The following is a 22,571-nucleotide window of genomic DNA, read 5'->3' as shown; positions in this document are numbered from 1 at the left end:
GGAATTCAGGCCACATTTCTTTAAAGCATCTCACATCTGATACTTGCTTCCTGAGTATCTCAGAGTAGCTAAAAGCTCTCAAATGATGGAGAAACCACTGCATCTTTCTATTACCACATCCACATGAGGTTGAAACTGTCTCCAACTGCTGGAAGCAACAGGGGCAGTTTGTAGTGAAAACTGTCTCCACCTACCGTGTCATTTTCTGTAGCACCTGTGAGAAGCTTGTGTGCTTTTCCAGTTAGGCAAGATATTTAAGAAACATCTGTCATTATGTCCTTCCAACCCACATCCCTGGAACATCCTATGAGCAGCTAGATGTTGGCAACACAACGGGCTGCCAACAATTGATGGCCATACCTTCCCAAGCATTTTCTTCCACTTCTGCCACTTTTCTGTCCACTCCTGTCACTAACCAAGGGAATTTCCAATTGGTCAGAGGCTTTTGGACAGCTGGAGGCTTTCAACCATTGAGAACCTTCTCTTAGGTTTCATAAGAGATCTGGCTGCTCACTCCCAAACAAGGCAATTCAGTCCCTGAAGCCACCTCCTGAACTAAAAGATACACAGGATTCTGGGGTGTGGATGGGGATATGGTGTCAGCAATACATTCAGTGTGGTTCTTGGTGCTGCCTGGATGGACCCTCATTGAGACCCAGGCAGCATTTCATGTATGATATGGGGATGTCAAGGTGTTCTGATCCAATGTGTCATTCCACGTGTCCATAGGGCTGATCTAGCCGATCGCACTGAGTCCTTTTTCTCCCTTGCCTAAGGAGTGCTCCTCCCACACCAACACACAACTGATAAGAACGTTCCCAGGTAACTAAGGAGTGTTCTTTGGTAAAGGGGAGAAAGGGTATTTAAGGAACTGAAACACCTGTGCTAGAAACTCAGTATGAGCTCACTCCTCCACAGGAGTGTCCATCTGGCCACGCTGTCAAGTCAGAGTCCCTTCATAGGGAAAGCGTCTCAAACAAGAGTGAGGTGCAGAGTGCCTTTCCCGGGAAGCACACAGTTGGTGTACCCTCTTTAAAGAATAACCCTGATCCCATTAGTAGGATTCCAAGGTAAAGTCCTCAGAGCGCCTACAAGAAGCATGAAAGGAGTTCCTAAACTCACCAGATGAGTTTAATGGAACTCCAATAACAGCTGTCATATTTACCACAGTTATATCCCAGTAAAAGAATGTACCCAGCAACAAGAGACAGAACCTAACATAATTCTCAGCCACGGAATTCTGAAAACTGCATTCTAAGACACACTGACTTCACGTAAGGAAACCAACGGAAAGGTCAGGCAGAATCACAGCATAAGCGAAGGGTATGACAACGGATAATCTATGCCTGCTTTTTGAGACCTGAAGCACGAGCTGAGGAGAGAGAACTGGAGACATGGAAATCTCATCTAAAGCTTCACAGAGTTTAAGTGTTAACACACCAACAATGGATTCATCCTTTTCTCTGAAAACTGAAATGTTTACACTTCCAACAATCAACTGCCAACAAGTTCACGGTATCCTCCTTGCAACAAAAGACTCAAGAGGTGAAAATGATAATATCTACCATATTTTATTTTCTTAGGTCACGTTTTTAAAAGCAATCTTGCCTTTCACTGTGGCACAATCTGCGGGCCACAGCAACTGTGTGTTCAAGGTCACTGTGCACGGTCAAACTGTATCCCCTGCTCTGAGCCAGTGTGAGTGACAGGGCTTTGGTATGAGCACTCTGCTGTAGAATCTGTGAGATAGAACTCTCACACCGCCCCCCCTTTAAGACAGACATAAAATACTTAGTTCTTCTCATGTATTTCATAAAACCATAAGCTTAGTATTTGCAAACTGAGACCTTTTCCAGTTGTAAAAACGAAAGAAAAATACGAAAGTAAATGAGTTTTTAAATTGTCCCCCTAATTATTAGAATAAATGGTCTACATTCTCCCCTCATTGTTCACAATGCCCAAGAATGGTGAGCTCATTGCTGGAGTCCACTTTAACTGTAAATGTTTAATAAGAGTTCAACCCTGTGAAACTCCTCTGCTTCTTGCCACAGGGGGCAGGAACTGAGAAGAGGAGCTGAGAGGTAGAGCATTTCATGTTTTTAGATCCCAGTTGAATGGAAAAATCCCCCGGCTAAAAGCAGCACACCTGTCTATGTGACATTTCTAGCTCATAAATACCAAATGAAGAGGCATTTGAGCGAAGTAAAAAAATACACTGATGTGTATGCCACTAATGTGGAAGAATGACAATATTCAAGTTAAACAGAATAGTTATGTCAACCGGAAGCTATAAATAAATCAGTTTACCCAATACATTCCCAGTTGTGATGACCTATCTTACGCTGAGCTCACTGCCAAGTACTGCTCACTGGTAGGGCTCGGTGAGATGCGAAGTCCTTTCACTTCTGCCACAAACCTTACCTGCGAGCAGGTGGACGGAGCTGAAGCTCTTCTCCAGTTTACCCAGAAGTACAGTGAGAAAACAGTCTGAAGACAGAGAGGCAACATCTTGGGAGCTTTGATCATAAACCACAACCTTCTGACTGCAATCAATATCAACCTGCAATGCAAACGTGAGGCTGTTAGGAAGGCAGCTCCCACAATCCTCTGGTGCTGAAGCAGATAACTGTCTCCCGCTTTCAATTAATAATCTGAATAAAAATGAGACGCAGTCAATTTTCTGGATAAACCTAGCATACAAATGGTAAGATACTTGTAAAAATCAACTTTTAAAAGGCAAAATTGATGTTAGGTGTGCTCCAAATGCCTTGGTTTAAAATCCTTAACACTGTAAAAGGCTAAAACTCATAAAACAGTATGTAAAATAAACATTAACAACCCTTGAACTAAAGAAACATTTAAAAATGTTTCTACAAAAGAAATAAATCAGTTGCTTAGTAAAATTAAAACATGAACTCATTTTCATTCCTGAAGAAAAGAAACAGCTTTACCTACCATGAGGACGACATTTTGGTATCCCAGAAATACCTTCCTCGAAGATAACATCCCTAAATCTTGAACAATGGTGCCTTCCCTTCCCACAAATAAACAGCGCTTCTAATATAATTAGTTTCCACTTTATTCCCGAGCATTCTTACAGAATGAGCTCCTTTCAGTAAATTTGTAGATAATACAAAATAATGTATTAATTTAGTAACTTCTGATACACATAAATTTTGTGTATTAAGTTACTAATAATATTGTGTATTAACTATAACTATTTATTAGTATTTAATTTTTTTAAAAGTTTAGCAAACCATTAATAGGAAAACACAGCATTTGACCAAATTAAAATAAGTTACCCTTTCTGTATAGTTTAGAAATATTCTGAAATGTGACAGCGTGGTTAGTAAATTACTTGGAGGTATCCCTTAGGTACCAAAGTTTAAAAAGCAACCAAAACTCGCTCAAATTACTTTTTCCCCTAAAAATGAGACTTCGTTTTACAATTATTCCTCATTCAGGGTGTCTATTTTAAAAAAGGAAAAAAGCAAACATTTACCTTATGTTTTGCTGAATGCTGGATGAGCTCTGTAATTAACACTTTGTCCTGTTGCAACCTTCGCTTCATAAGCTTGGAGCAGTTGATATTAATGGCTTCCAAAATGTGGGATGTATTGTATTCCACAAATGGCCGGCTATCAATTAGCAGCACTTTTTCCGTTCCACTTTCCAGCAGAGCCACCAACCTCTCAGTAACAATTTGAGTTCCAATCATCTCATGGGCCATGACAACAATAAGTCTTCTTTTCCCACCTCCTTCTTTAATTTGCCACGATGATGTAATGGTGGTGTGCTCAAAGGCTCAGCCACTCCATTGTACTAAAAATGTATGAGGTCAGGCTGGTGGTGACTGGCAAAAGGAGAGTTAAACCCATTTTCAGCAAGAGCCCTCCAAGTGAATGTCCCTTTCTCTTTCCCCGTTGATGTGCTCTTGCAAAGGACTCCTTCCACAAAGCAGCCCCTCACATTTGATTCATAAAGAGATGACTGGAATAACCATTCCACAACAAAAGATGCTTTGGGGCAGCCAGCGCATTACATCATTCTTTACCTTTGCTCCTCGCTCCAACAGCTTTACGCTGGACTGAAAATCCTACACGAAGACAGAGACAGAAAACAAAACATGGGGTCAAAAAAAAGAAAGAGCATCAGATTAGAGAGAGCGTATGATTCATAATATTTACTCCATTAATCTAATTCCATACTTGATGCACTGTTTCATTTGAACAAACAAAAAGGACAAACAGGAATGGCTCCGGAAAATCCCACTGATGGTAATTCACTTTTACATCAAAATATAAAAACCCAAAGAAGATAAAAGAAGACACAGTCATAAATTATAATGACCCGAGGCCCAGAACTACACGCCTGTAGCATGAGATTGAAAGAGCTATAAAAAGATGCTTGAAGTAGTATTTTTTCCAAATGGGTTTTATTTGCTTATTTCCTGAAAAGAGCACAAAGAACAGCCTACGACCAGGTGAGCAAGCCCATACTATCAGGACAGTCTTTTCTGAAGGCTTGAGAACCTCTGTGACGGTAGGAGTGTGTGTACACATGTGAACGTGCGCGCGCACACACACACACACACACACACACACACACACACACACACACACACACACACACCAGGGCACAACAGCAGCCCCTTTGAATTGCCCTGGGAAAACCTTTCATAAATTTCAGCTGCCTTTTAAGGAAAAGAAGGGACAAGAATGGCTGATATTCTTGTCATACCAACTGCTGAGCTAATTGCTGGGGGACTGTGATGTACCCAGCTCCAACTGAGATAGTCCCACAGCTATTTTGGCCCTGGTTGCTCCATCCCTCAGTTCTCTGATCCTTCACAGACTTACCCCTCATCTTCTGGTGGCTCATTCTTAAGAGAATCACTGACTCCCAGCCTTAGAAAATCTCACATCCCAACCTGGGACTCTAGGTCAGCAACCATACAGCAGACATACAGAACCCTGACTACTAGAACCAGTAGAACTACTGTTCTAGTAAGAACAGGCATCCCTATTCTTGCCAAACTCCTATAATCGACCACTTCCTTTATATTTACGTATACATACGTATATACATATATATATGTATACATATATATATGTAACACACACATATATATGTATATACATAATTTTATTTGTATTTGAGAGAGAGAACACAAGCACGGAAGAGCGCAGAGGGGGAGAGAGAGAATCTTAAGCAGGCTCCACGCTCAGCACAGAGTCTGACGCAGGGCTTCATCCCCTGACCCTGAGATGACAACCTGAGCCAAAATCAAGATTTGGACGTTCAACCGACCGAGCCACCCAAGTGCCCTAATTGGCCACTTCCTAACTGATACTAGTTGGGACTTTTGTGCCCACAGCTTGGCCCTGACCAATATTCTCAGACTCCTAGCTCCCTGGTCCATCTCTGCTCACTGGAAATCCTCTACACTACATAACACCAGATATCCACTGCTGGCGTTCACCTTCTGCAGGGTAAACTATTTGATGGCAAAGGCTTTGTATTACATGTCCTGCCTCCATAGTGCTTTGTACATAAGATACTCAATTCACACTGTTATAAGAAAGTAAAATCCTCCACAAATGATTTAAGACACTGAATAAGTATTTGATTAACTGAGTTCTGATCAGGATGGTAAAACCCTCAAACATCACTGGGTCCTATTCCTAATTTCAGACTTACAGATTAGAAACTGAAGCATGGAGAATACAAAGAGAAGCGGCCATGCCATTTACTTGTTACTTAACTTTGGAAAATTATATAACTTCTCTGAACCAGTTTCCTCATCTATGAAATGTAGATGTAACATAGGCCTTATCTCTTCACAAAGTCTGTTTGGAGGATAAAATTATCAAAGTTATTTACAGTAAGTAAACATGCAATTACCCAGGCACCTGGGTGGCTCAGCTGGTTGAGCATAGAACTCTTGAATTCAGCTCAGGTCATGATCCCAAGGTCGTGGGCTCAAGCCCCATGCTGGGCTCTGGGTTGAGTGTGGGGTCTGCTTGGGATTCTCCTTCTCTCTCTCCCCCTCTCCCCTGCTTACACTCTAAGAAATTAAAAAAAAAAAAAAAAAAAAAAAAAGCAACTACTCATCATAAAGAGAAAGGAGGAAAAATACCTTAAAGATGCCAACGGTGGACAGAGCTGCCTTGCACCTGGAATCTCAAAGATGTCATTTAACCGATAAACACAGAAGCAACTCCACCCTCCTATATGGCTGAGCTTCAACCAAGCTGCACTCTTTCCCTCAGAGCCAGACACACAGGGGGTTAGAAGGCTCCTGAGAAACCATTTCTGCCCCCGCACCTTACAAATCAGCTCCATATAGAATACATTATTCGTCCATCTTTTGTCTTATTTTAATGTATTTATTTTTAGTATAGCTTACTGGCAATGAGGTATAAAAATCATCTCTATCTTCAACTGAAGAAGCCAGAGCAGAGAATCTGTCCCAGTCAATCAATGAACGTACTTTGGCAAAGCCCCTGCCAAGGATACAGCATTGAATCAAATCCTAACTACTGGGTGACATAGTTCACAGCAGTGTAAGGTCCTGTACTCGGATTATCTGATTCCCAAACCAGGGCTCCTACTACTGGGTTACGCTGTTTTCCCTAAGCACCTGCTCCCATAATGAAACTGGACTGAGAAAGAATGGCTCGACTTGTCCACGGAGGTGCCCGGGTGGCACAGAAAGTGGAAATCTGAGAACAAGAGCAAGTTGATTCCAACCATGGCAATGACTATCCAAGTCTGATTGGCTCCTCTCAATGATAAAATCCGGATGGAACAAAGCAGTTATCTGGGTTAGCAGATCAAGGGACAAAGGGAGGGAGAAGACAGCAAACATGCAAAAGTTGAATGAGAAAGTTCTCATCTTTGCTTCCCTTCAGCCTAATCTCCTGAGCCCAAATCACTGAAACCAAAGATCGACTACAGCAAACAGTAGGGCACATCCTTACCTAGAGAACCAGAATAGGAGTTCCAGAAGCAGAAAGACCCTTTCCCTGACCAAGAAAAGGTCTGGGCCAAGTGACCCTAATATGAGGATGTAATTGAAGCAAAGCACTGAATGTGAAATGAGGATGAAGTCACATCCTTTCATGTTGTACTCAGGCCAGCTGTAGCTCTCCTGTCACACCTTTATGCCCAAGGTCTGATTTTCTGTAGTTCCAAACAGATTTATGTGAGAGGCAGAGCCCTACCGAGGGGGCATGGGAGGTGGGGGAACAATTGCCTTAAACCTTGTTTATTTACAGTGAGAGAATTTTGGCCAGGCCCTTGTCCTAGGCTTCAACCCTAATTTAGAAATTTCTGGGCATTCACTGTTCATTCTGAAGATGTCAGTACCTTGAGATTGGGAACATGTCTGTTACAGTTTTGTTTTTGAAACCTTCTGCATCAGGTAGGATTTAAAAGATGACAAGAGAATATTTTATTGTTGGCAAAACCACAAGCTAATCTTACCCAAAATTTCTACAAGAAGTTAAAAGGAATAAACATTCTTAGAATTGAACTGTAAGGGCCCACGTGCATATAACAAAACCCAGGACAGGCCAGCTTTGCTATTTGTTGATTTATTTAAACGTTTAATTTTTAAAGTTTTAACTATTTTCTTTCCATTTTTAATAGGTAACATATTCACAAGGTTCAAAAAAAGGTATAAAATGTATACATACTATGAATATGTACAGTTTATTTTATGTTTGTTACACTTCAACAAAACTACTAAAAATTGCCATGATACTGAAACCCCAACAAATACATGAAAAACATAAATACACTGAAAATCCTTCTCCTACCCTTGTCCATCTGCCCATGTCTCCCCCCTGCCCTCTACTGGAAACCATGGTCAATAGTTTCTTCTGATTTCTTCCAAAGATTTTTTTTTTAATGAATACAGAATAAGACACAAATATATATTCCTTCCCTTTGTTCAACCGGTTACGCAGTATATACACTTATTATGCACCCTGCTTTTTTCCTTCACTTAAATTAAACACTACAATTTTATTTTTTTCTCATTTTTAATTAGAATGTGATATAATCTATGTATCTTCCATACGTGAACTTTTGGAAATCGTGCACAGAGAGGGGCGCCTGGGTGGCTCGGTCAGTTGAACATCCAACTTTGGCTCAGGTCATGATCTCACAGTCCATGGGTGCAAGCCCCTTGTCGGGCTCTGTGCTGACAGCTCAGAGCCTGGAGCCTGTTTCAGATTCTGTGTCTCCTTCTCTCTCTGTCCCTCCCCCACTTCACTGTCTCTGTGTCACAAAAAATGAATAAACATTAACAAAAAAAATTTTAATAAAAAAAATGTTTTAAAACACAGAAATACTTCACCTTAAAAGACAACTCCCCCTTTTCCCCAACATCACACCTATTCAATCAGGGGTTTTACCTGAGGACCCAAAAGCTGAAGGGTAATTCTTAATAGCGTGCTTGAAAGGTCAGCAAACTGTTTTATGGCATCCCAATCAGACAGTATCCTCTACAACTACTCCGACTTAAGAGAAATTTAAAATGTGATGTGCACATTCATGAAGTACAGGCTCATCTCTTAAAGGACACCTTGTTGTGACTCTGGCTATTCTCACCCAAAGACAGGATGGCACCATAAGTTCCTGGGAAAGGGGACACCTATCTGGTGGTCATGGGACCGTGGAAGGTCAAGAAGCCACCAGTGTAAAGCCCTCTGAAAAATGCTAAGGGACCCGGGGTGGCAGCACTGGCCCTGAGCAGTGTCTCTGCTGAGGATCCTCGTCGCACTGACCCAGACAAAGGTGTTCCGGGCCCTCTAGCTGTGCTGCCCTCTTGGCTGCCTGGGGACTGTGGTGAGGAGCCCTGGCCTACCTCCAACACTCAGGAGAAGGGGCAGGCAGCTGGAGCAGTGGGAAGACTCTTCTGAGGAGACTGATGGGGTGCCCCAGTCTACCGCCAAGGAAATCTGGGTGGCATCAGGCTCTTCAGAAGGCAATGAAAGAATACTTTTCTATACATACAATAAAGTTTTCTATTTCTCCAAAAAGGAATAAACCAGTATTTATCATACCAAAGACTAGTAACCTTAACCAGAGCCACCAAACAAATATTTGCAAAGTATCCCACTTTCAGAAATCAAGGGGTTTTGGTTTTGTTTTTTAATTTTTTTAACATTTATTTATTTTTGAGACAGGGAGAGACAGAGCATGAACGGGGGAGGGTCAGAGAGAGGGAGACACAGAATCTGAAACAGGCTCCAGGCTCTGAGCTGTTAGCACAGAGCCCGACGTGGGGCTCGAACTCACGGACCGCGAGATCATGACCTGAGCCGAAGTCGGCCGCTTAACTGACTGAGCCACCCAGGTGCCCCCAGAAATCAAGGTTTTAAAAAACTTTATTTATTAAGGGAAAGAGGCTGAGGCAACATTTTAGTATAAAAAAATGACTATATAGATCAGGGAACAAAATGGGCAAATTCCCTTAAAAAATACCACTTTTGCTTTATTTTGCATTTTACCCATTTTGGCAAATATTTTACAATACTTAATATGAACAGAAGTTGTAGAAGAACCTTCCCCTGTTAATATTCATACTTTAAAGTTTTTGTGTAATTTATTTTATGTTTTAGATTCTATTTAGTTACCTATGGAAATTTATCTATGATTTTATCATGGAAATTGGTGCAGTTTTATTTACTGTAATTCACTCTACTCTGCAAGAGTATCAATGAAATGAAGTACACTACTGCTGAATTAGTTATGTCAGAGAACCAAAAGCCTGTTTTAAATTTTTTTTCAATGTTTGTTTATTTTTGAGAGAGACAGAGCATGAGTGGGGGAGGGGAAGAGAGAGGGAGACACAGAATCCGAAGCAGGCTCCAGGCTCTGAGCTGTCAGCACAGAGCCCGACGCGGGGCTCAAACCCACGAACCGTGAGATCATGACCTGAGCCGAAGTCGGACGCTTAACTGACTGAGCCACCCAGGCGCCCCAAGCCTAACAGTGTTTTAATGATAAGGTGAACAAGTGAGAGTCTGTTTTAATTAAAAGAACAATGTACCGCCCGACTAAACAAAAACCAGTATTTGCCACTAGAGTAATTAGCTAAAAGGAAAATTTTTTCTTTTGATTTTCTTCACCACTTGCACATAACCTTCAACATAGTGCCCAAACAAAAAAATTTTTTTAAGTTTAAGGTAGTTTTTAAATGATTCCATTAAGCATCTCCCTCCTGTTCTTAGAGGAGGTGTTCCTCTTTTCAACTTCCCAGCAATATCCTGGCTTCCAGGTCGGTCACAGCGACACTTGGTCTATCCCACCAGAAAAAAAGGGGAGAACCTTTTCTACACACAATTTCCCCCTTCTGCCTGCCCATGGCTTACTTTCTGTCAACAGCAACAGCTCCACTGTCACCAAGCACAGCTGCCTTAAGGGCCACATCAAGGCCTACAGCCATCAGGTAAGGGAGAGGGCTCCAAGAACATGCCCACATGTCTGAAAGGTAGGACCTATGAAGACACAGAGGCCACCCCTCAGAAAGGCACATCTCCATTTGAAAGACTTCCTTTTACAAAGAAATTCTCAGCAGAGAAAGGATATTCTATGGGTTTGGGGTGCCTGAACTGCCTGTTCAGTGAGGAGAGTGACTGGGCTTTATTTGGCTGGGCTTGAGCTCAAGTTCAAATTCTCAGAGAATTTATGGAAAGGATACAATCAGGTGAAAAGTTTGCTTTTATTAAACTACAAGCTGGTCTTAAATTTTTTTTTCCCTCCAATAAAACTGAGGAAATAGGCAACAAGATACACTAAACAGCCTTTGGCAGAGCCTTAAACATGGACTTTCAGTAACAGGAAAACTGAACAAATCAAAAGGGAAAAAAGCAGGTTATGAAGTTTGGAAACAAGCAAGAACAGCTTAGACTTTGACCATCTATACTGATTAAAGCAACTTTGACTCATATGCTGTGGGCAAACCCTAAAAGAAATTCTGAGGCCCAATATTTGGTAAAATATATTAAAAAACAAATACAAAACAAAACAAAAAAAACCAAAAAACCACCCTCACCAAAGCCATGACAACTATATAAGCTTAAGGTACTTTCAGTCACCTTATTAATGTCTTGACCATATTTTCTTACCCCAAAATAGAGGACACATTCTGACAAGTGGGGGCAATAATGGGACAGACTGCTTGAAGCTTGAAGCACAAGTGTCTAGACAGTACTGGACGTAGAGACAGCACTTGTTAGCACCATAAAACCAGCATCTCTCACCAACTTACAGCACCACTGAAAGAACCCACTCCTATCAGAGGCTTAGGTTGTTTATATATACGTCAAGGACCCACAGATAAAGGCTGGAAGAACAGCCATCCTTCAAAGACTAAATACAATGTCTTTTCTTCAGACACAGGTCAGCCCAGGTAGAGTCCAGATCTGAGAGAAGACTTCACCCAGTTTCTGATCAGGAAGAGCACTGCACTCTGGGTACTGGCTCAGCTGGAGCCTCTGTCCTTCCTCAGCACTGCTTCCTGTTTGTGCTCACCTGTCTGTCTCACTAGCTTCCCATTCCCTGATCCTTTGGAGCTCTCCTCCACCTCCCCTCCTTCCACCACCTCCCCTCCTTCCACCACACCGTGTACCTATTCCAGACACACTCCTTGTACCCACGGCTCCCTCTAACATATAATGCTTTCTCCAGGCACCTTGCCTAAAACCTAAGGACTCTACCCTCCCTCTGCCCCAAAGAGGCGCCTGGATATGAGGTGGTCTTGAGGGAATGGGAATAGAAGGATCCTTACATGAAGTCTCTGGGCGAAAGAAAATGTGGTCAGTGGTTGGTTTAATCTGAGACTCAAGGAAAAAATGTGTTGGAAAGGTTATTTGCAATAAAGGTGGACTGGAGGCAGGAGTGGAAAGAGTCAGATCAAACCAAACAGAGGTCAGTTAAGGACACTAATGTGTACATCTTGGTTTTCTTGAGCACCTGTCAGGCCTACTGTAACTCATTCAGTCATGTGACAAACAGTTGTTGGGCACCTAGTAAGTGCTAGGCACTGGTGGAGAAATGCAGCAAAAATGTGCTGGGTGAAAACTCCTGTTCTGCTAGAGCTTCTAATGCAATGCCACAGACAGTAACAAACAGCAACAACACAAGCGCTATGGAGAAAAAACAAACCAGGGGAGGAAGGAGAGTTCAGTTGGGTAGTTGCAATTTTAAACAGAGTAGTCAGAAAAGGTCTTACTCTGATGGTTAAGTACAAGCCATGAGGAGGTGAGAGAGCTAGGTGGATCCTGGGAAGGCTGGAGCTCTCTCTGTCAAAGACTGGAGGCCAATCAATACAATGCTGGCCAAGGTAACGCTGAACTGGGCAAGTGCTAGTTAATCATGCGGTAGGTGCTCCGTCCTTCTTCAGTAAAATGGTTAGGTCTATTAGGAATGAAGTATTTCCAGCCACTCGAACACTTTACTGTGAAATACACACACACACACACACACACACACACACACACACACACACACACACAAGTTCAGTAGTTTCTTACTAAAACTACAAAGGGAGAAGCAGCGTTCCTTGGCAAAAGAATAAAAAGTGCTGTATGAAATGAAAAAAATTGTAACAAGAAAGATTACTACTAATATCAATATAATTCTTCCAACTCCACAAATGTACCTAATAATGAAATCTTGATTTTACAGCACAGAATGTAGCAAAAGATCAAAGACATGTTAAACAAGATGTGTGCTTGAATAGATCTAAACAGCAAGGAAGCAGTTTAACGGATCTTTAAATTAAAAAAAAATTTAAATGCTTTCATGGAGCTCTCCTTGCTAAAAAGTGTATCAAATACTTAACCACAAGGACTCTGTCAGTTAGGTTACTGTGTTCAAGGGGTTGGTAAGACTAATGTAAGCTTATCATCTTTATTCGTGCACCATCTTTAGTCCACTTCACCCCCAAAACAACAAAATGCCACTACATGAAAGATAAGGTGTACTTTCCTGACAAAGAGTGAAATTACTAATGACATTACAACCAGGGTAAACATCTGGACAATGTGGAATACAGTCTGGTAAAGAGAGGATATAATTTCATTTTTCCAAAGAAGATCAGAAGGCTCCGGGAGCAAGCAATGGAAAACAATTGGGAATCATCAACACCAAACCTTCCACCACTTCTAATTAAGCCCAAGTTTATCACAGTATATTTTGGAGTTTTATCTACTTTAAGTCTTTTGATATTCAAATAAGTAAAACCACAAAGCCAAACTATTCTCCTGAAGATACTTTCAAAATGGCTTACACGGATCTTTTCAAAGTGACAAATGAGAAACTGCTTCACCTTTCAGTTAAAAGACATGTGAGGGGCGCCTGGGTGGCTCAGCAGGTTGAGCCTGCAACTTCAGCTCAGGTCATGATCTCACAGCTCGTGAGTTCGAGCCCCGAGTCGGGCTCTGTGCTGACAGCTGGGAGCCTGGAGCCTGCTTCGGATTCTGTGCCTCCCTCTCTCTCTGCCCGAACCCAATCTCATTCTGTCTCTGTCTCTCTCAAAAATAAATAAACATTAAAAAAAAAATTTAAAGACACGTGAAAAATAATGGAAAAGGTCTGCATGCGCAGCAAAAGGAGACTCAATAACCTACAAGTCACACTGAATCCTGCAACACAGTATCATGCAACATTTTTAAATGATGGTGTGAAAGCATACTTCTTGACAATGAAGGATGGTCATGACCCATTAAGAGAATAAAAACAAGTTACAAAACAGTAAAGTAAAGCGGAACCTCAAACACCCACATACACACATGAGCACGTGACGGATACATTCAAAAGGTACTATTTTTTCCTTTCTATAATCTTGTAAGGTACAAAAACGTCTTAGAAAAGGGCACGACATACACTTCAGAGCCTAAAGTGGCTGTTGCCATCCAGCCTGCATTCCTCCTTACCAGGACCGTTAAGAAAACTTTGGGCTAGAACAAGGTATAGGATTAACAATACAATAAAGGAAAATTGATGTTTACCCTCAAGATAAAAGCTGGATTTCTACTTCACAAAAGAACTTACAAAGAATTATTTTCAATAACAATAATGTTGGGGGGCGGGGAGAGATAAGAAATTGAATTTTATATCACACACTTATGACTATAAACCTGGAGGTTCAGTAGGTCCGTTGGGGTATGACTCTTAATACAAAAGCTTTCTTCTTTACACAAAGAATTCATAGATGGTTTTCTCTTTTAAATGAATATATTCCCTAACACTCTTAAAATGTATTTCAATTTATAAAGTTTCCAAAATAAGCCTGCAAGAGGACTTTCATTCCTCTTACTGGAAAAGCACAAATCTTTCAACAAAGTATATACAGCGGCCTCCTCACTATTCTGAGCTCCTAAATAGACACGCACAACAAGACTTGAACACATTCCAGGCGTGGCCTTCAAGCCTGGACCACACCTGCTTCCAAGGCCCTGAGGCTAAAAATAACTCTGGGGCCTCAAAAACGGGACACCAGCCAGGCCCAGGGGTAGCTGCAGGCCCCTTGCTCAGCTCCACTAACAGTAAAAGCCAGAGCTACGTAACTCTACAATCACAAAAAAAACCAAAAAAACAAAACAAAAAAAAAACCCACGACAGGCTTCTTTCTGTGCCAATCAACCTCCATCCTAAGCCTACTCCTTTTCTTTGCCCCTTGACACCAAAGCAAATCTAGGAATTTAGAAACAAGTAAGGTCTTATGGTGCATTGGTTTTAAAAACAACAACTGTGGACCAGGATAAGTCTCCAGAGATGATTCAGGAGACCGTGTTCCTAATTTCAGCTCCTCTACAAAGACACTAAAATGTCACAGCAACAGTCACTTGACATCCCCAAGCTTGTTTTTTTTTTTTTTTCCCTCACCTGTAAAAGGAGGAATCCTGTGATCACTTAACGTCTAAAGACTATTTCACTAAGAATATGATATCACGGTCAATGCACCTCAGGCCTTCACAAGGTGCTTTAACAGGACAGAGTACCAGGAATGATTTGATCTTTGAGCAATCATGTCACAGAATTACAGCTTACATCCTACAACACACAAATTAAAATGGATAACTCCTGGGCAATGGGTCCACAAACAGCATGGCAACTGTTCCAGATCATTTCTTTTGTGGTGGGGTATTTCCAAGGTTTGCTCCAAGACAATGCCTTCCACTTCTCTGCCAGTCCCTTGGTACCCAGGAGTCCCCTCTGGGGCATGTTACTCTACCAGGTGAAAAATAAAGGGAGAGGCCAGGGGCAGAGGAAGAAGGGGCAGTGGAAGCAGCAACACTCCTCACTCCAGGCTCCTAGGCTATGCTAATTTAAGTCACTGCATCTGTCCTTACACTTCCCCCTCTGGGGCCCAGGGATGATATCAGGAAGCCGTACCACAGGGCAACGTGGGTGACAAGGTCAGGACCTGGGTGAAAGACTCACATTGCCACAGGACAGCAAGGAGACCAGCAAGGAAGTGGGGCAGCCACGAGAAGAATCAGAATCTTCCCTGTCCTCATCCCAGAGCTACTTTTTCCATTCTGTCCTTTTCACAGTCTATCCTTTCCTCATAATTTGGCTCCATCACATAACCTACCTGTAGTTTCTCTGCCCTTATTTGTTCTTAGAGGCTTTGCTGTTCCCCTATCTCCTTCCTCTCTCCTTCTTCTTCATTTCTCCCTTCATGATTTTCTTTTGTCAGATTAAGCCCTTCTCACGAATCCATTTTCTGTTTTCGGGGGCGGGGGGGACTGCCAAGGCCCTTGATAAGGGTTGCTATCCTAAGTAGTAATCACAAATCACAGACTGCTTTGAAACAGTCATCCACAGATTCGGGTGTTTTATCAACCTTTAAAATCTTTTATTTGTTACTGTAATAAAGTTTTATTTCAGAGAAGAGAGAGGAACTTTTTCCAGTTTGGTGTTTCATACATGGTTATACTGCGTGGAGATGATTAACTTAGTATCTTACTTTTTTACTAGCCCTCCAATGCTCTGATGATCTAGACACTAAAGGTAAAACCCCTCTCTAAACCTCAAAGGAAGACCCAAATTCTCTCTGTTATCACACTAGACTGCTTAGAAAACGAACAAGATCTGAATTACTTATAATCTAGCGCAAGCTCTGCACATAGGGACGAAGTGGTCTCCACCAAGAGTCTGACTGGCAAGTTCCGACTGGCACCTGCACCAGCAGCGTCACTGCCCTGCCCTGCCCTTCCTCGTCCACCAGCAGCCTCGGGGAGCCATTCGTTCTCTTCTCAGTTGAGCACAAGCCCATCCAGATGACCTTCGAAGAGAAGAAGAGGCAGAGTGGAAAATGAAATAACTACAGGCCCTTAATCTCAGCTCCCAGTTCACTCTATCGGCTCCTTTTTAAAAAAGGATTTCCCAGGGGTGCCTGGGTGGCTCAGTCGGTTGAGCCTGCGACTTCGGCTAAGGTCATGATCTCACAGCTCTTGAGTTCGAGCCGCGAGTAGGGCTCTGTGCTAACAGCTCGGAGCCTGGAGCCTGCTTCGGATTCTGTGTCTCCCTCTCTCTCTGCCCCAACCCACTTACATTCTGTCTCTGTCTCTCTCAAAAATAAGTAAACATGAAAAAAAATTTTTTTAAAAAGGATTTGCCAAATAATTTGAAAAGCAAAATAAAGAGTAATGGATTATAATCCACAGAAAAAAGTAAGTCCAAAAACAAGATTTCCTATAAACACCTTCTGAACAATGCAAGTTTAAAAGGATATTATTCCTATTTGCTGTTTTGTTGTTTTTTTTAGAGGTGATTCTGTCATCTTTTGGATGGCACTAAATTCTGGTGTGACGTCGGTCAGGTTCAGGCATGCCACACGCAGCAGGGAAGCAGGGAATATCTTCCTACCAAAGTCTCAATTTCCCACTCTGACAAATACCTGTGTCTGTACTGGTAGGTTTCTAAAACACTATGAGGCACTGCGGGGATAAAAACAGAATGGATGGAAGGTCCCTGATATTAATTAGTTGAAAGGGGTATTTGGACAAATATAAAAAGATAATATGCTAGCAGGGGTACGACAAGTCAAAAAGAAAGTGTCTTAGGCTTCTGAAGGAAAACAGGGACATAAACTGCCAGAGAAGAGGGAAGAAAAATCTACATGAAGAAAACACATAAACAAAGGTAAAGGGATAAATTGTGTGCAGATTTTCCCAGCTAGAACACAGATTATAACAGTGAATAACAAAATAAGTTGGCAAAGGGAAAGGAGTCAGCTGGTGCAGTGTCCTGAAAGTCTAAAAACCATCTAAGTCACTGTGAACTTTATGAAAAGAACATGAGCACACTGCTAGATGCATTTCACTGGTAACTTCCTATGGATTGAAATTAAGAGAAGATGAAAGCAAGGAGACTAGTTGCAACCCACAAAGTTTTAGTTGTCGAAGGATGGGCTCTGCCTAGAATGGTGACTACAAAATCTGACAGGAAAGCAAAGAGCCAAGGAACTAGTGATGGTCTAGATCCAGGGCAGTACGCCTGACACAAAACATATCCTTATTAAATAACTGACTTCCTGATTGAGGATGCCTGGGAAAATGGCTATTTAGACTACAGTATTAAATTATTCTACCAAAAAAAATTTCAGAAATAGCTCAGTTACCATATTCTGTCCCTGCTTCAGATGAACCAGTATCGAGCAAAATGAGCAATAGGTACAAGTTTAAGTCTTACTAGCCAGGTAACTGTTTATAAACAGAAGAATTAGTCATATTAAAAGGCCAAAATAGGGGCACCTGGGGGGCTTAGTCAGGTAAGTGTCCCACTCTTGATTTCAGCTCAGGTCATCTTGTGGTTGTGGGATCAAGCCTCGTTTCAGGCTCCCTGCTAAGTGTGGAGACTGCTTGGAATTCTCTCTCCCTCTCTCTCTCTCAAAATAAATAAACTTAAAAAAAAAAAAAAAAATTAAAAGGCCAAAATAAATAAAGCAGAATGTAAAGAGAAGGGGGATGCAGAATGTTGGCATGATGGGTGACTACCTCCTATTTTTCAGTAATTTCTAACATTTCCATTATATATATACACTTATATATATATACTATGCACACAAACACGTATATATGTATATACAAGATACATATCTTCTATGACAAAAAACTAAAGTATATATATTTTAACGAGTCACAAATCATTATGCTCATGCTATTCAGAGGAAGACAGTAAAAATTATTTTACATGAATCATTAATCAAGATAAGTTTTAATACAGAATCACGGGATTCATCCAACAGTGACCTAGTAATGTGAAAAAAATAGATTTTTAAATTACTTTTTTTTAAGTTTTTTTGTTTTTTTTTTTTTAGTTTTTATTTATTTTTGAGATAGAGAGAGACAGAGCATGAATGGGGGAAGGTCAGAGAGAGAGAGAGAGACACAGAATCCGAAGCAGGCTCTAGGCTCCAAGCTGTCAGTACAGAGCCTGATGCGGGGCTCGAACTCACAGAGTGTGAGAATATGACCTGAGCTGAAGTCAGACGCTCAAACGACTGAGCCACCCAGGGACCCCTAGATTTTTAAAAATTTAATTACATATCCCTACGACAGCCCTGCTTCAAAGTGCAAAGCATTCATATGTATTCCAGACAAGCAATATAAATATATATAGTTTTAGTACAGACCAATATTCCTTTTCTAAAAGTAACCTGCATGGGAATGTAAGCTGGCGCAGCCACTCTGGAAAACAGTATGGAGGTTCCTCAAAAAACTAAAAATAGAACTACCCTACGACCCAATAATTGCACTACTAGGCATTTATCCACAGGATACAGGTGTGCTGTTTCGAAGAGACACATGCACCCCCATGTTTATAGCAGCACTATCAACAATAGCCAAAGTATGGGAAGAGCCCAAATGTCCATCGGTGGACGAATGGATAGATAAGATGTGGTATATATGTACAATGGAGTATCACTTGGCAATCAAAAAGAATGAAATCTTGCCATTTGCAACTACGTAGATGGAACTGGAGGGTATATGCTAAGTGAAATTAGTCAGAGAAAGACAAAAATCATATGACTTCACTCATGAGGACTTTAAGAGACAAAACAGATGAACATAAGGGAAGGGAAATAAAAATAATATAAAAACAGGGAGGGGGACAAAACAGAAGAGACTCGTAAATATGGAGAACAAACTGAAGGTTACGGGAGGGGCTGTGGAGGGGGGATGGGCTAAATGGGTAAGGGGCACTAAGGAATCTAGTCCTGAAATCACTGTTGCACTATATGCTAATTTGGATGTAAATTAAAAAAAAAAAAGAATACTACCTCAGAGCCTGCCCAGGGCAAAACTGCATTGACAGTCTGCAATCTTTGTTTAACATCAAACCTAAATTAAATCACAGGAAATGACAGTATGAAATGATGAAAAAAAAAAATTAAGAACTGTTACAATCAATTTAGTGTAATAGATATTGAGAGGTCACCAGATTGATAGCAGATTGACCTATAATGAATTATTATTAGAATTAATTATAATAATTATTATTATTAGAATTATTAATTCTAATAATTATTAATAATTATTAGAATTATTAATTCTTTCTCTAGAACAAAAAGAAGCTAGAAGTTGTATAAAAAGTAAACAATTTTCTGGTTTGTAGACATAAAGATTTCAAACTTTTTGATAGCGCTAAATTTTGCTTTAACATTGTCCTACAGATTCAGGCCTGCCAGACCAGTATATCTTAAAATAAAAATCTTTTTTATATTTAAAAATAAATAAATAAATAACCTGCAGTACCAAAGACCACATATTCAAAATTAAAACTGAAAGCACGATCATTACAAATAAAATAAGTTTGCCACAAGTGAAATTTAGTATAAAGCAAACCACAGTATTGTCTATTAAGAATTCAATGACTTAAATACCAAAATATCTAGTTTCACCATCTCATATAAAATGGAGATCATGGCATAGACTCCAACAATAATGCTTACAAGGCTGCGCTGTTTTACCTCACTGCACCCATTCTCAAATAGGTACAAAAGAAATCTATCACCATTTGCTATCAACATAGGTAAGCATCACAAAACACTAATTATCAGAGACTAAAAGGCCCTCTAAGCACAATGCAATAAATGGTCAATTTTTTTCTGTTGCAAATAGTGTTTGCTTTTTGGAATTCTGGGGTTGTGGACCTTGGCTAAAATGTAAAACTGCAGAAAGAACTATTAAATGGATTAGTGGAATAGATATATGTGCATTTATTGACCACCTACTACATTCAATTTCCTATACAGCAGGTTCTCAGTTTTGTCTAATTACAAGGATCACTTAAGGAACTTGATTTAAAAATATGGTAAAATGGGGGCACGTGAGTGGCTTGGGTGGTTAAGCGTCGACTTCAGCTCAGGTCATGATCTCATGGTTCGAGAGTTTGAGCCGGGCTGTGGGCTCTGTGCTGACAGCTCGGAGCCTCTGGGGGGAGGGGGAGGGGGAGGGGGGAGGAGGGAGGAGGGGGAGGGGGGAGGAGGGAGGAGGGGGAGGGGGAGGGGGGAGGGGGGAGGAGGGAGGAGGGGGAGGGGGAGGGGGAGGGGGAGGGGGAGGGGGAGGGGGGAGGGGGAGGGGGAGGGGGAGGGGGAGAGTGTGTGTGTCTCTGCCCCTTCCTTGCTAGCACTCTGTCTCTCTCTCAAAAATAAAACAAGTATTAAAAATACATATAGGAGATAAAATGATCACTCAGGCCCCTCCCTGGAGAATGATACTTGGGGTCTCAAGTAGAGACTGTGACGTTTAACAAATGCCCCAGGAGGTTCTTCCAATTAGGCAAGTTTAAAAACACACTGACCCAAAGATATATTTGGTTCTCTCAATGTTCACATTCAATCAGTTGTCAAGACCTACTGATTTTCAGTCTCTCTCTCACCTGGAGGACAAAAGGTACAAAAGCTGTGTTTGAACTGAAAATAATGGCAATGGGAATAGCCAATAATGGGAGGAATGGGATGTCAGCCTGAGACAATTCAAATCTCACAGTTGAAGCAGGAATTCCATTCCATTCCTAGTGCAGACCTGATGGGTTAATTTCTCTCTTACAAAATGTTAAGTACTTGCCTAAAGTCACACAATGCGTTAGTGGTGGAAGAGAAAATAGAGCTCCGAAAGAACACTGCTTTCCGCAGCCCTACAGACCTACCATTTTGCAAATTTTTGCAAATTTTAAAAGGCTCCTCAAAAGTACAGAAAGCAATAGGTTTCAGAAGATGAGAAATAATACACCCTTTTAAACACCTGACATGTGTGGCTGTGAGGAGAGACCATCTCACCAAAATGCCAGCCTGCCATGAAATTGCAGATAAAAAGCCATGTGAGGAGCAATTGTGACTCTTGATCCAAAGGTTGTGGGTTAGCACCCCACATTGAGTGTAGATTACTTAAAAGTAAAATCTTTAAAAAAAGAAAAAAGAAAAAGAAAAAGAAAAAAGAAATAGCCATGTAAGAAGTAGAGAACAAAATGATGAGACAAGCCTCCACAGAACATTCATGAAAAATAAGGAACCCTGAAAGGAGAAGTTTGTCTGCTTCACTGGGTCACTGTGAGAACACAGTAAGTATGCAAAAAAAAAAAAAAATAGTACTTTATAAATTCTAACACTTGCTACAAAGGGAATAACTCAACACAGGATTAATGGAGGAGTATTTTGGCTAACGCAGTAATTCTGAACCTTGGCTGCTGATTAAAATCACCTGGGGAACTCTTAAATATCCTGATTACCTAAATAAACCAGAACCTCTGGGGAGTAGGATCCAGGCATCAGTATTTTTTACACAAACAAGTAGAGGTAGTTTTTTTTTTTTTTTTTTTTTAAGTTTATCCATTTTGAGGGGGGAGTGGCAGAGAGAATCCCAAGCAGGCTCCACACCACCTGAGCTCCATATCTACAGTTGGACACTCAATCAACTGAGCCACCCAGGCGCCCCTAGAGGTTGATTCCCTAAGGCCTCCCAAGGAAGGGCCACAAAAGAGAGACCATCTGGAAGGTGCAGTTTAAGAAGGAGAAAAAAGGGGCACCTGGGTGGCTCAGTCGGTTGAGTGACTTCAGCTCAGGTCATGATCTTGCACTCCATGAGTTCAAGCCCCACATGGGGCTCTGTGCTGACAGCTCAGAGCCTGGAGCCTGCTTCGGATTCTGTGATTCCCTATCTCTGTCCCTCCCCCACTTGTGTTCTCTCTCTCTCTCTCAAAACTAAATAAACATTAAAAAAAAAAAAAAAAAAGAAGGAGAAAAGAAAAGGGGCCCCTGGGAGGCTCAGTCAGTTAAGCGCCAACTTGAACTCAGGTCATGATCCTGCAGTCTGTGAATTCAAGCCCTGTGTCGGGCTCTGTGCTGACACCTCAGAGCCTGGAGCCTGCTTGAGATTCTGTGTTCTCCCTCTCTCTCTGCCCCTCCCCTGCTTGTGTGTGCTCTCTCTCTCTCAAAATTAAAATAAACGTTTAAAAAAATTTTTAAGAAGTGGAGAAAATGAGTAACATACATAATACTGAAATTCATCTCACCTATCTTCAAAGTGTATGTGTTATAATAT

At 41.3% G+C, this 22,571-nt stretch overlaps 1 protein-coding gene across 1 annotated transcript in view; it reads right to left on the bottom strand.

Moving 5' to 3' along the window:
* Positions 1-22,571, bottom strand: part of DUSP16 (dual specificity phosphatase 16) — an 88,936-nt gene that overhangs the window by 41,068 nt on the left and 25,297 nt on the right. Inside the window, exons 3-4 of the mRNA XM_019451994.2 lie at positions 3,503-4,096; positions 2,422-2,560 (exon numbers count right to left, since the gene is read on the bottom strand). Coding sequence (XP_019307539.1) covers positions 2,422-2,560; positions 3,503-3,730 — 367 coding nt within the window. The 5' untranslated portion in view covers positions 3,731-4,096. The remainder of the gene's footprint in view (positions 1-2,421; positions 2,561-3,502; positions 4,097-22,571) is intronic.

Source organism: Panthera pardus, unplaced genomic scaffold (assembly GCF_024362965.1).
Source record: "Panthera pardus isolate Hobbes unplaced genomic scaffold, ASM2436296v1 HiC_scaffold_6, whole genome shotgun sequence".
Taxonomy (NCBI): domain Eukaryota; kingdom Metazoa; phylum Chordata; class Mammalia; order Carnivora; family Felidae; genus Panthera; species Panthera pardus.
The sequence above is the reverse complement of the archived record's forward strand: the minus strand, read 5'-3'. Positions and strand labels throughout refer to the sequence as shown.